This window comes from Bacillus rossius, chromosome 3, assembly GCF_032445375.1.
Source record: "Bacillus rossius redtenbacheri isolate Brsri chromosome 3, Brsri_v3, whole genome shotgun sequence".
Taxonomy (NCBI): Eukaryota; Metazoa; Arthropoda; class Insecta; order Phasmatodea; family Bacillidae; genus Bacillus; species Bacillus rossius.
Window position 1 is genome coordinate 121620350 of NC_086332.1, and position 13181 is coordinate 121633530.

General features: G+C 40.9%; 1 protein-coding gene across 2 annotated transcripts in view; it reads left to right on the top strand.

Moving 5' to 3' along the window:
• The window catches only part of LOC134531211 (dynein axonemal heavy chain 2), an 864487-nt gene that overhangs the window by 197395 nt on the left and 653911 nt on the right, over positions 1–13181 (top strand). For both annotated transcript variants that reach the window (XM_063366870.1, XM_063366871.1), the window contains one exon: positions 3071–3189. In XM_063366870.1, the coding sequence (XP_063222940.1) occupies positions 3071–3189 (119 nt within the window). The remainder of the gene's footprint in view (positions 1–3070; positions 3190–13181) is intronic.

A 13181-nucleotide genomic window follows, 5' to 3' on the forward strand; every position in this document is an offset into this window, starting at 1 on the left:
ACGCTATCGGCTGTTGTGCAAACATCAGCTATGGCAAGTTTAATTGCGGCTATGGAGTGTAAAGGATGTTACCACTCACCACCTCCGGCTAGCTCAAAATTAGGTGATGAAGTGAACATACTGGTTGGTAGCAGGTCACAAAGTAATTATACGCAATGTTCTATGTATTAAATTTTTGGTTTTTTATTTATATAAAAATCACAATATATTCCGTACAACAGAACACAAAAAAAAAAAATTCAACTGTACATCCAGAAAGGAGAAAACACGGAGCCATCGCCTGACCACGGCCTGCTCGGCCCGCTGCCCGAACAAGGACCGCTCGGCCCGGTGCTCGGACAATGACTGAGCTTACAGCCTTCCTTCCCTTCGCCTAGCGTGTGAAACAAAGCTTCGGTCATGGAAATAACGAAGGAGAATTATGTCAATATGCCTTCCCACACAAAGAAGACGGCAAAAAAAAAATACTTCAAAAATATAAATTATGCTTTTTAAAAATAAAAACAATAAACCCGGTGAATTACGTTCACAATAACTTCTGAAAGGAAATTTTTTTATATCTAACCTGAAATAAGACAAAAAACTTGACAACAAATTATTATTACTGGATTGCATGGGTTGTTACAAGGACCAAATGTTTTTACGTCCGCGCATATGCCGCTAATCCGCTATGCCGTACCGTTGTCGCCTGGCCACAACCGGGCCAAGAACTCAGTCTAGCCAGTGGCGGGGAATTCACTCAAACAAAAGCAAAAACTGCCCATTCAGCTGCCGGTAACTGTAAGTGCTTGATCACTAATAATGCATCGTGTTCAAGTATTTGAGACAAAACTAGAAGTATTACGGTGCGCAGATTGTGTTAAAACTATGTTGGTCGCACTTTAGTTTTAAACAAGTCAACTGTGAGCACAATCGTATGAAATAAGGACTCTTACCAACAGTTTATATAAGTCTGATGCTGTTAGTTGTACTAGCGGGAATATATTTGACATTAAATACTGGAACAGAAATGAACAGATGATTCACGTGGAAAAGGTTGTTAAATGAATGTTGCATGAAAAAAAAATCATTGGCTTGACAGGATTGGTGTGAACCAGGCGGTGATACACGAATAAGCACTTTAATTTTTGAAAAATTAAAATGTAACTATCCGGACAGTAATATTGGTTTCACTGTCAGTAAAGGATGATTTGGAAAGGTACGCGACGGGTGGCTAAGTCAGCCAGCCGACTGACGATGAAGTACATAACCACGTATCTCCCATTACGCGGTGTCGTATTTGTCATACAAAGTGCGATGGGAGGCATATGAAGATAAATGGTTTGACATATTTATAGTTGAGTGTTATTCAACGCATTAATATTACTTTAATTATATTTTCCTACACAATTTTGGAACACATTTAATAAATTAGCCTTGCTATTTATGGAAACTAATGCTTCAGATTACTCTATTACGAATAACATGAGCATTTCTAAGAATGAATTAGACGTGTTAAGTGAGTGATGGGTGTAGAATATGCTGGTTATCTTACTGTCTGATGGAGCTGCACTGGATTCACTTTTTTAATTGGTTCAATATGTGAAAATGATAATGCTGGGTTATAGGCCTATTGCTCCCATAAAATATTGTAATTGTTGGTGATGCACTGATAATATTTACATTGTGAATATTGACTTTACAAGTGTTGACATTACAGTTATTAACATTGTAGTTGCTTATACAGTAAATATTTATATGTTTTACAGTAGCATTTATGTGTAATACCAGTACTAGACTTGCATATACAAATATGTTTTCTTTTTAAATGTAATTTCGTTCGTACTAGAAGTACGCAAGGAAATAATATTCTAAAGTTTTTTCATTCAGTATAAACTTGAGTGTTATATATTTTTTCAAAATTTTGTATGTTGCAGTATAGCTGTAATGAAATAACACTAGAATGATTGTAAATAAAAAAAATGTGCTGAGCGAATAGTATCATGTTTATTTTAGCAAAGTTAATTTTAAGAGTTCAGAAAATTTGAACATTTCATCACATTTATAAATGAAATGTTCGACAAAGTATATTAGATTAAGAATTTGTAGTAAATGTGAATAAATATTGAAGGCGACCCTCTGTGACTCCTCGAGTCTACGAAGGCCATTATGACGTGCCACCGCCCCATTGATGTGCATCCGTGCCGCCGATGGGAGCAGTGGGACATTGAAGAGTCTAATAGTCGAGAGGCTGCACATCCAGCGGTGACCTTGGGCACAGCGACAGTGTGTTTGCAACTCTCCACTGGGCTGGCTAGGCCCAGCACCTTTGTGCTAGGTGCCAATCATCCATCTTGTTCAGTTAGTGGCATCCCAGAGCCCTAAGCCCAGGGTGTCCTCACGGGGCAACGACCCTGCTGCCTGTGCCACTGCCGCTGTGACGTCACGACCCTCGGGACATTCCCCACCGTGTGTTGTCTCTCCAGCCATCAGTAATTCCATCACCAATATTCCAGTGCTACCCTGCATTGTAAATATTTAAGGGTAGTTTACAATAAAAATCTTAATGTGCACTCATAACTAATCTATAGTTAAGGTAATTATTTAATTTCAGCAGTTTTTCTTTGTCTTAAATTGAGCTTCAGGGTTTCTTAAAATTTGTGAACCTCTTTGATCTCTGAATTTTACTACGACTGATTTGTTGTGTGCTTGGATGTACAGATATATCTGTTTTATTATTGTTAGTATTTTTTTTTAATGATTTTTCCATCACCTACCAAAACAGAAGTTACACATTGTGTCTACGTACAGGATTTGTCACACAACAGCACTGTGGCATGCTATTGCTAACATCACAAATATTCTTAAAAGTGCAACTATTGTGGATATCGCAAGTATTACACTACAGAATAGAATATAGATCTACAGTTTTTTTGCTGTATTACAGATGCAATTTTTTAAAATCATCAAATTATGCGCAATATACAAGTTTGTTTTACCGCCCAGTGAAACTGTTGGTAACAGGTGGAAACAAGCACCTTGTGGAGTGGGTTGCAGACGAGTGTAGTAGGTAATGTGGAGGTGTGTGCAGGCAAGTACGAGGTGCAGATCCCGGAGGAGGTGAGCGAGAAGGCGGGGACCTTGGATGACGAGTGGCTGCAGTACCTGAAGGCTCTTGACGAAGCCAAGGACATGCTGGACAGAAGCAAGGTACCCACATTCTCAAGTTTTATAACTTATGATTTAATTTGCAGCCATGCAATAAATCATACCTTTTTTTTTTGATGTTTTTGTGAATAATCTGAAATGGTATATTAGTCGGAAGAAGGCAGTCATATTGTTCTGTGAGTTTTAGGCAGTGTACAATAAAAATCAGTTAAATCAGTAAACATTTTCGATTGAGTTTATTTCATTCAATTATAATAGAGAGTAAAATTTTATGAACCTAAACAGAATTTTTGGTTGCCAGTAAAATTCTTCAAGTGTTGTGCACTGCTACCGCAATGTTCGTCGAAGTTTAGGGCGCCACCACATGTATAATGGGCATGTGGACCCGGCTACTCTGTTCTCAGGGCCGTGACGTAGCCCGTGTGTGGCGAGGCCCGTTTCCCCCTGTATCACTATGTTCTCACTGCCCGTTCGTCCTCGCTCGGCAACTCTCGGGAGCGGAGCACTGACGTCACACTGGTGGGCAGGGCCGACACACGCACACACACACACATGCACACAATCACACACACACAATCACACACACAATAACACACACTCACACACTCACACACTCACACACTCACACACTCACACACTCTTCGGCGGACGGTTAAACGCCGTGGTCGTAGAGGGTGGTGGTGGAAGGAGGGGACTCGCAGCTTGTACGGGGGGAGGTGGTGGCACATCGGGCTCAGAAGGGCTCAGCCCGGGACAATGTCAATTGCCCCTCCCCCCCTCCCTGAAGTAGGTTGATGTGACAACAGCTCGCACTGGCAGCTGGGTGGGTGTGACACTGTTTACTTCTGCTTTCCGGTGCTGCTCATGGCTCGTGTCCCATGAACCATACAACAGCTAGGGTCCTGTGGGGCCCGACGGGGGCGTAAGTTGTACCCGGAAGTCGGTTCTGGCACCCCTTCTCCTGGCGTGTTCGTTTCGGGTTCGGCGGGTTCCTCTACCGTTACTCTGAAGTCTGAGTCCTCTATGGAGTAGTGGAAAGGCCATAGTATCTCGTTGTGGTCGGGCGTTCTGGACCGTTCGTCCTTATCGTCCTGTGTCCAGACTGATGGTGGGGGTGTGTCCTCAGGGAACCCGTGGAAGGGCGTGTCTTCTGCCTCCGACTCCGCGAATAACCGCCTAGCGGCCTCGGTCGCGCGCGGGGCGGTGATCGGTGGCTGCGTCCCCATCTCCAGGAATCCCCGGAAATATGGTTCCTGACTGCCTGTGGAGGTGGACGCTTCTGGACCTGCATGTCGCTGACCCGCTGTCTCGTTCCGCTTCATACTCGTGTGCGATTCACACACTATCCCGGTGATATTTCGCAGTACGCCCGCTCGGTAACTTGATTATGACCGTAGTGGGTCCTAGCACACGTACCACAGGAACAGGTCCGGTCCGCTGGGCGCGAGTCCCGCGCAAAAGTACCGGCTTCCGTCCGAGAGCGTGTGCAGGCGCGCGTAGACCATCATGCCGGGGTTCAATGCCGGTGGCGGTCGTGTCGTGACAGGCGTGTGTTGGGCCTGGTAATTCGCTTGTCTGCGCCGGGCTTCGTCATGTATCCTCGCGATGCAACGCGTGCGCGCTACCGGGGTGTTCTCCGAGTCTTCTCTTTCACCGCCCTGCACTCGGTATTGGCCGCGTAGGGGGAGAGTCGCTTCTGAACGAGGGTAGCTAGGGATTCACCGGTGACTGTGTTGACGCGGCGTCGTAGCAGTAGGTGATGTCTGGAATGTGAGTATCCCACTGCGTGTGATCTTCCCCCAGTATGAGCCTCAGCTGCATCTTAATATCTTGATTATGTCTTTCAGTGGGGTTGGCTCGGGGGTGGTATACCGGCGTGGTATGCGGTGTAACCCGCCATTTTCCATATAATTCATTCCACTTCCGTCCCGAGAACTGTGATGCGTTGTCGTTTAAAAGGACGCGCGGGTAGCTCCAACGCGGGAAGAATTCGGTTTCCAGGGCTCGCGCAATAGTGCCCGCGCGGCAGTTTGCCAGCGATAAAGCCTTGACCCAACACGTAAAACAGTCTGTGACGACCAGCAAAAACAGCTTCCCTCGTGCCGTCCTCGGGTACGGCCCCATCAAGTCCAGGGCAATCGTGTGGAACGGCTCAGCGGGTTGATGTGGTACCTGCTGCGCCCGGCCATCTGTCCGCCGCGTCTTCCGTCACTGGCAGTGCCGACACCCTCGCACAGCGTTCCTCACGTATTTGTTTGAACCCGGCCAGAAGAAGAGGTCTCGTACTGCAGGAATGGTCTGGTCGGTACCCGGATGCCCGGCAAGTCGGTCCACGTGTAACAGGTTGAATATATCGCGCCTTGTTCCTGCAGGTGCGAACGGCCGCCACGGTTGTTGTGTGCCCGCGGGGTGCTTGCAGCGGTCGGTCGTGCACGCGCCGCCTCACCGCACCGCCGTATCAGCTCCTGTGAGTGTCGGTCCCCAACTCCGCGCCTGGTGGTAGGGTGGGAGGTTGGCTCACGTCCGTGATGGCGCACAGTGCCGCCGCTGTGTCGGCATGCCACTTGCAGGTAGTAAGAGCTCGTCCCAGTCCATGTCGTCCCGCGCCTCCACGCTGTCATCCGGGTGACGTGACAATTCGTCGGCCAACTCATTTTGTTTCCCGGCGACGTGTTCGACGGTAAAATCCAGCGCTTGTAACGTCTTGGCCCACCACGTCAGTTTCGACCGCCGTCCCTGCATCGCGGCCAGCCATTTCAAGCATTGGTTGTCTGTTTGTATTATGAAATGCTGACACTCCAGGTGCGGCCGATACTTCCTGAGGGCCCACACTACACCCAGACATTCCCGCTCATTTACGCTGTACCTTCGTTCAACGTTCCCGAATTTTGCGCTGGCATACTCGATGATGCCGTATTTATTGTGCCTGTACACTTATCAAAAAGTCTTAATTTATTTTAAGAATAAAGTAACACACAGACAAGAAAATCCCACAAAACCACTTAGCATTGCAATGAAGACAATGTCTCTTGTTCATCTGATGCAATGGCCGGGCAAAACCATCACTTTGCCCGGCCATGAAATGTTATGGCCGGGCAGTCGTCTGGGTCGCCCCCCCCCCTCCCAGTTCCTACACGCCTGCTCCTCATGCCATTTTCCTGCCATGTCCTTCCTTAACTTCTTTTCCAACATCTTTTCATACTCCTTTAACAGTGGCACATTAAAGTGATCCCCCTATACTTCTCACATCTTTTCCTGTCTCCTTTCTTAAACACTGGCACTATTACCCCTTTACTCCAGTCCTCTGGTAAGCATTTTTCTTTCCAAATACACCACATCATTCTATGCAGCCAATGAATTCATACTTCTCCTACTGCTCTTATCATTTCTACTTTTATCTCATCCATCCCTGGAGCTTTGCCATTCTTCATCCTTTTCAGTGCTTCCTCTACATCTTTCCATGTGATATCCTCATCATACAAGTCTGAAAATATGTCCTGCTTATCTGTTTCTTCTTCCTTTTCATTTCTGTCTGGGTTCAGCAGTTTGTCAAACTACCGTATTGGCCCGAATATAAGGCGACCCCGAATATAAGGCGACCTGCAGTTTCAGGAGGCCAAACAAATGTAAAAATAATTTTTGGTAGAAATTAATGTGAAAATTCATTAGACATACATTTTGTGTTGATAAATCGTTTTTGCATTTATGTATAACAATTAATTTATATTTATCACTTTACTTATTTAAAATAAGTTTGAATGGCCTACCCTAAAAGTCAAAAGAAAACAATTAGAAAATATTTACACTTTTAAATATTACACTAGAAATTTTTTCGTGTTTACTCTAATGAAGCTGCATAATTGTCATCTTCAGAGCTGTTTATTTGTCTAGAGCTCGTTCCCCGCCGTTCCACCCATGTGTGATTGTTGATTTTTCACAGTTTACTGTATCTACGAATTTAAAATTTTTACAATGGCTATTAATCACTCTTAAAATACAGCATTTAACTTTCCGTTTGACTTAAGCTACGTATTACCACAGAACAAGGTGTATTACTATTTAGTAGTGTGTTTAACGTAAAAAAAGCAAACAAATAATGCATCTTGCCGGAACAAAACAAGTGGCTAGCTGACATGATGAAGCATACGGCCATGAATAACTTCGGTTACGTGACCGCGTATATTTGTCCATATTACTCTCTGACAGAGAGAGTCTGTTCTATGAATTTGAAAGAATAATCTATTATAATTATGAAAGGTTTTTACATAAATAAAGAGTGGATTATTAAAATAGCTTTTGAAGCAACGTACCAAATTCCTGTTAATATGGCGTCTTCGAGCGTGTTCGGCAATGTTCGTTTTACAACAAAGAAATATTGTGGAAAGACAGTTGGCAGCCGTGAATTTCCATACATTACATCCGAAATGTTTGTAAACGTAAACAATCGTTCTGAAAATAACTGTGATATTTTAGTACAAATATTTCAGTTAAAAATCTGAAGATAAATTACCGTAAATGTTAACACGCGATTGTACACAAAGTACAAATATGAATTGTGAAATAAAAGGTTGCCATTTTGAGATGCTTCAACATTCACGTTTTTACTCAAGAACAAATATTTTAATTTTCAACTTCAAACAATTGTAAATTACTGCAATATTAGGTGGATTTATTGTTTTTACCGTGTGAGGTAACAAAGTTTTAGTTAATATAAAAAATCGTGAACGTTTTGTTAAACAATGTTTCTACTGTAGCTTTCAGCTTGGAACTAATGTTTGCGGTTCTGACGTCTTGGGTGCGAAAATAAGGCGACTTCCAATTTTTGCATCTCTCGTTTATGTAAAAATGGTCGCCTTATATTCGGACCAATACGGTAATTACCTCACAGTATCTTTTCCTCTTCTTCCATCTTCACCATTCTTCCATCTTCATTTATCATTTTAACTTTCTGACCCTTTTCTTTCCTCCTACTTCATACTTGTCTGTATAATAGTTTCTTACTTCCTTCTACATCTTTTTCTATCATCTCTGTCCATTTTTGCATTCATTTCTTTCCCTCCTCTTCTAACACTTTCTTTGCTTCTCTCTTCCTTTCTTTATACTCCTTTTCTGTGATGGAACACCTTCTTTTAAACCATCTTCTGAAGGCTTTGTTCTTCTCCTTCACTGCTTCTCTTGCTCTCTCATTACACCATGGTATTAGTTTCCTTCCATTTCCTTTTATTGCTCATTATTCCTAACACCTCCTGTGCAGCTCAATCAGGCATTTATTAAATCTCTCCCACGCCTTCTCGACACCTTGCATCTCATCTCTGGCAAGGTCATCCTTTACCTTCCTCACATATTTCTGTCTCTCTTCTTCATTCTTCAGTTTCCACACCTTTATTCTCTTCTCTTGTTGGGTTACTTTCTTTGTGCATGTCCAGCCCTTTAAGTCTGCTACCAACACTACCAACACTACCAACAATCTGTAGTCACCACCAAGGGTTACACTTGCTATCACTTAAATATCATTAGTTTGCTCTTTCACATTTTATTACAGCAGGAAGTAGTCTGTGATGGACTGATGTTCACCATCCAAGCTGTAACTCGTTATCTTGTGTGTGTGTCTCATTTTCCTGAACCAGCTGTTCCCAACCTTCATTCTATTTCTTGCACATAGTTCCAGCAACTTATTTCCTTCATTGTTTCTTTATCCCCACCCTTCACTTCTATAACACTTCCTCAAAACCTCGTCTATCTTTGCCAACTTGTGCATTAAGGTGTCCCATTACTTTATGCCATTCTCTGCCCAATCTTCCTCAGACTTCTCCTTCTCCTTGACCATGCAACCCACTTGAGGTGCATACACCTAAAGCACATCCAGTTTCTTTCCTTTATCAAACAATAAAATGTTTGTAATCTGATCACCGATACCTTCTACCCCCACCTCTTAAGAATGGCAAATAATTTTTTATTGCTTTTTATTACCCTTGAACGAAAATTCACATTAGCACACTGGCCGTCATCTTCTGACCACAACACTGCTCCAGTCTAAACACCAAACATAACTAAAAAATTTTCTTTGATTCAAGAAAACAATTAAAACTGCAAAGGTACCGAAATGTCTGACGAGAAGGTTATTTATTATTGATATTTATATTCCGTGATTACACATGGACTCTAGGATCTGTCTTTGGATGGCAACAAAATGTCTCACGCTTGCCTCGTTGCGGGCTTATCACAGACAATTGCAGTCAACAAATTCTAAATAATAGGTCTAAAAATGTTTATAAATCGGAGGTGCCCGGACTGCAGCTACGAAATTTGCATCTCAACTACATAATTATATCATTTTTAAAGCCATCGCCCCACTGCAACCTTTCAGTATCACGACCACACCATGACTGAATAACGAGGTCACGCAGCTGTAGCCAACATGCAGGGAAGCGGCAGGTGCGTGGCCTCATCACCAATCACAAAAACACAACCGCACTTCAACTAACATCAAAATCTTTCTCTCACTCTCTCTGAACTCTGTCTCTCTCTAGTTCTTATGCAACCGGCAAACTATTGCACCAACTCGTTCAAACAAAGATCCACGGCCAAAAAAATGCAAAAGAAAATCCTGTAAACACGCATTTACAAACAAAGCAAATCAAATTATCACTTAAAAAATATGTGGAAGCACATAAAAACATAGCCACACAAATAAACAGGTAAAAATAACATCTAGGAGCTTATTTACTGCAAAGCAAGCAAATCGTCAGAATAACTTAAAAAGCATGAAACAATGTAAATTATGATCACAAAACATGTTGCAACTGTCTGAATATATCTCAAAATAATAAACAACTGTTATTTATAGAATGATAGAAAACTAAACCAAGTATTGAAAATTATCAAAAAACATTATATAATTTATTTATGTGAAAATTATATTTTGAGAGAGTAAGGTTTCATAGTGCTACAAGTAAGAATAAGTTCTATAAAATTATTTATTTATTGTAAACCTGCCAAACTTTGGCTCAAACAATTTTTGATAATATGAACTATTACTGTAAAGCAGGGGTCGGCAACGTGTCGATCGCGATCTACTGGTAGATCACGAGACAATATTTAGTAGATCACGAGCGTTATTGAAAATTCACAGATTTTTCCACCCGCTACGAACCACTGCAAGTCTTAAATGAAATTTAAACATCAAGAATATAACAATTCTTCGTTAGTTGATTGAGGAACAATTAAAAAAAACACTTTGTTCGCGAATGATACCGGTCAATTACAAATATTTTTGAGTAGGTATAAAGCTGTCGCCGCCAGTACAATAAAAAAATGTGTTATTTTGCAAACAATTTTTGTTATGTAACGAAAATATAAACAAACACGATACTCAGTTCAGCAGTGTAGCCATCTTGATCTCACCTTATAGCTAATGTCACGGATGTGGGGCTACATTTTGATGTTTTCTACACGCTAACAGAAAGGAAATTATAGCAGCAGAAAATGTATTGAAAGCGAAATAAGAAATAAAAATTGCTTTTAGGAAGTTATAATAAACTCATTTTCCGAATTAGATATTTTCATGCAACGTACTTAGAGAATTTTTGTGGGTTAATATATGTTGGCAATCCTGCTAGAATCAAAATGTAGTTCAAACGTTTCCTTGTTTATAACGGTTAATAACTTCAAAACCATCAAGTATGTAACGAAAATAATGGCTTTAATCGTGATGTTTATTTAACGAATGCCTTTTAATAATACACAGCCACAGTTTATGCATACGTGTATGACGAACCGATGTTAAAAAATAAACGAGATTGTTTTTTTTAAAACTAGAGTCGTCTTGTGATGACACCTCTTATCCCTGATCGTATTCACAGCCGTTCATTTATAACGCCAAATACTCTAAACAGGACACAACTGCGTGTAAATATTGTTTTCTGATATTCACGTGACGATTGTTGGCCGTGCAACAACGTTTACTATACATTTATTTTAAGCCCGCATTTCTTAATTACTGACTGTGGTGTGATAAGTTAATCACTTATGATGAGTGCACCAAAGAAACAAAAGACTTACAACTTCCATGCAGAATGGGAGCATGACTTTTTTGTCACTGAAACAAACTGCAAATGCATTTGTTTACTGTGCAAAGTAAATATTGCATTCGTGAAAAAGAGTAATGTACAAAGACATTTTGAAACAGTACATTCAAACATAAATAATGAGTTTCTCCCGAACTCAGAACTGAGGCGAGAGAAAATTAAGAAACTGAAAAATATGTTGTCATTACAACAACACATGTTTACGAAAGTGACAGATAAGGGCACAGCAGCCACAAATGCTTCTTATCGCATTTCTTATGTGTTGGCAAAACATAAGAAGCGATTTGAAGACGGGGAGTTAATTAAAGAAGCATTTCTTGAAGCCGGTGATGATCTGTTTGAAAATTTTAAAAACAAATCGTAAATAATGGCAGCTATTCAGTCCCTGCAACTTTCAGCTATAACTATCACAAGAAGAGTTAAAAATATGGCAAGTGATGTCATGTCTCAAATAAATAAAGATTTGGATGAATGCTGCTACTTCTCTCTCCAGCTGGATGAGTCAAATGATGCAACTGGCATTGCTCAGTTGCCAATATTTGCCCGAATTGTATTCAACGACTTTTCAGTCAAGGAAGAATTGTTGAAACTGATTCATTCGAAAGGCCATACTAGAGGTGAAGATATTTTTTTTGCAGTGAAGCAGTTTCTTATATCTGACAAAATTCCAATTCACAAGCTTGTGAGCATTACCACTGATGGAGCGCCTGCCCTTATTGGTTCAAATAATGGCTTCTTGGCTCAGTGTCGAAGAGATAAAAGCTTTCCAAAATTTTTGTCATATCATTGCATCATACATCAGCAATATCTGTGTGGAAAGTTCTTGAACATGAATGAAACCATGAAAGTAGTTGTGCAGATTGTTAACAAAATACGGGCCCATCCTCTCCAAAGACTTCTCTTCAAAGATTTGCTGGATGAATTACAACTGCAGTATGGAGAGCTACTTCTGCATTGTGAGGTGCGTTGGCTGAGTAAGGGCAAAGTTCTTCAACGATTCATTCAAATGCTACCTGCCATTACAGCATTTTTGAAAGAACAGGAACACTCCATGGCAAATTATCTTGAGATTATCTTTGAAAGATTTGTGCAATGGGAGTGCATGACTTGATGTAGGCTTTTGGACATACGCCATTGCTTAGCACATGTATGTCTGCAGAAGAAAACTACAAAAAAACACAAATGACAAAAAACACAAATTAAGCAAAAATTGCTGTTTTCAGGATTTAACGCCACACAATATTCCACAACAGGAATTTGGTCAACAAACAAGGAAAAAACAAAGAAAAATGGACTAACAGAACAAAAAAAAAAACCCACAAATGATGACAGCACAAAAATTCCGAACCCAAAAAAATTCAACACAACAGTTGAAACGAGACAAAAAAAAAACACAGCAAAACGAAAAGACAAAACAAACACAATAGTTTAAAAAAAAAAAAAAAAAAAAAAAAGAGAGAAACGAAAAAACCTCCACAAATGATGACAGCACAAAAAAATATTGAACCCAAAAATTTCAGCACAACAGTCAAAACGAGACAAAAACATGACCAAACGAAAAGACGAAACAAACACAACAGTTTTCTAAAACAGAAACAAGCGACGTTTCGGGAACCACTATCTGCTCCCGTCCTCAGGCAGAGACGCACATGGTACGGAAACACAGGTGCGACTGCTATTATCTTGAGGATGCAAGGTGGCTTCATAATTTAGCTTTCTTGGTTGATCTCACAGAAAAACTCAATGATTTGAACTTCAAGGGAAAGATAGGGAAATGGTTGAAATGATATCTGAAGTAGATTCTTTCATTGAAAAACTTAAATTTTGGGAGAAAAGCCTAAGAGTAGGTGATTTATGGCACTTTCCTACCCTGAAAGCTCAAGTAGAAGCATTGGAGACCCCATATGAAAGAGAAGAACATGTAAAACTTTTGTCTCATTTGAAAAA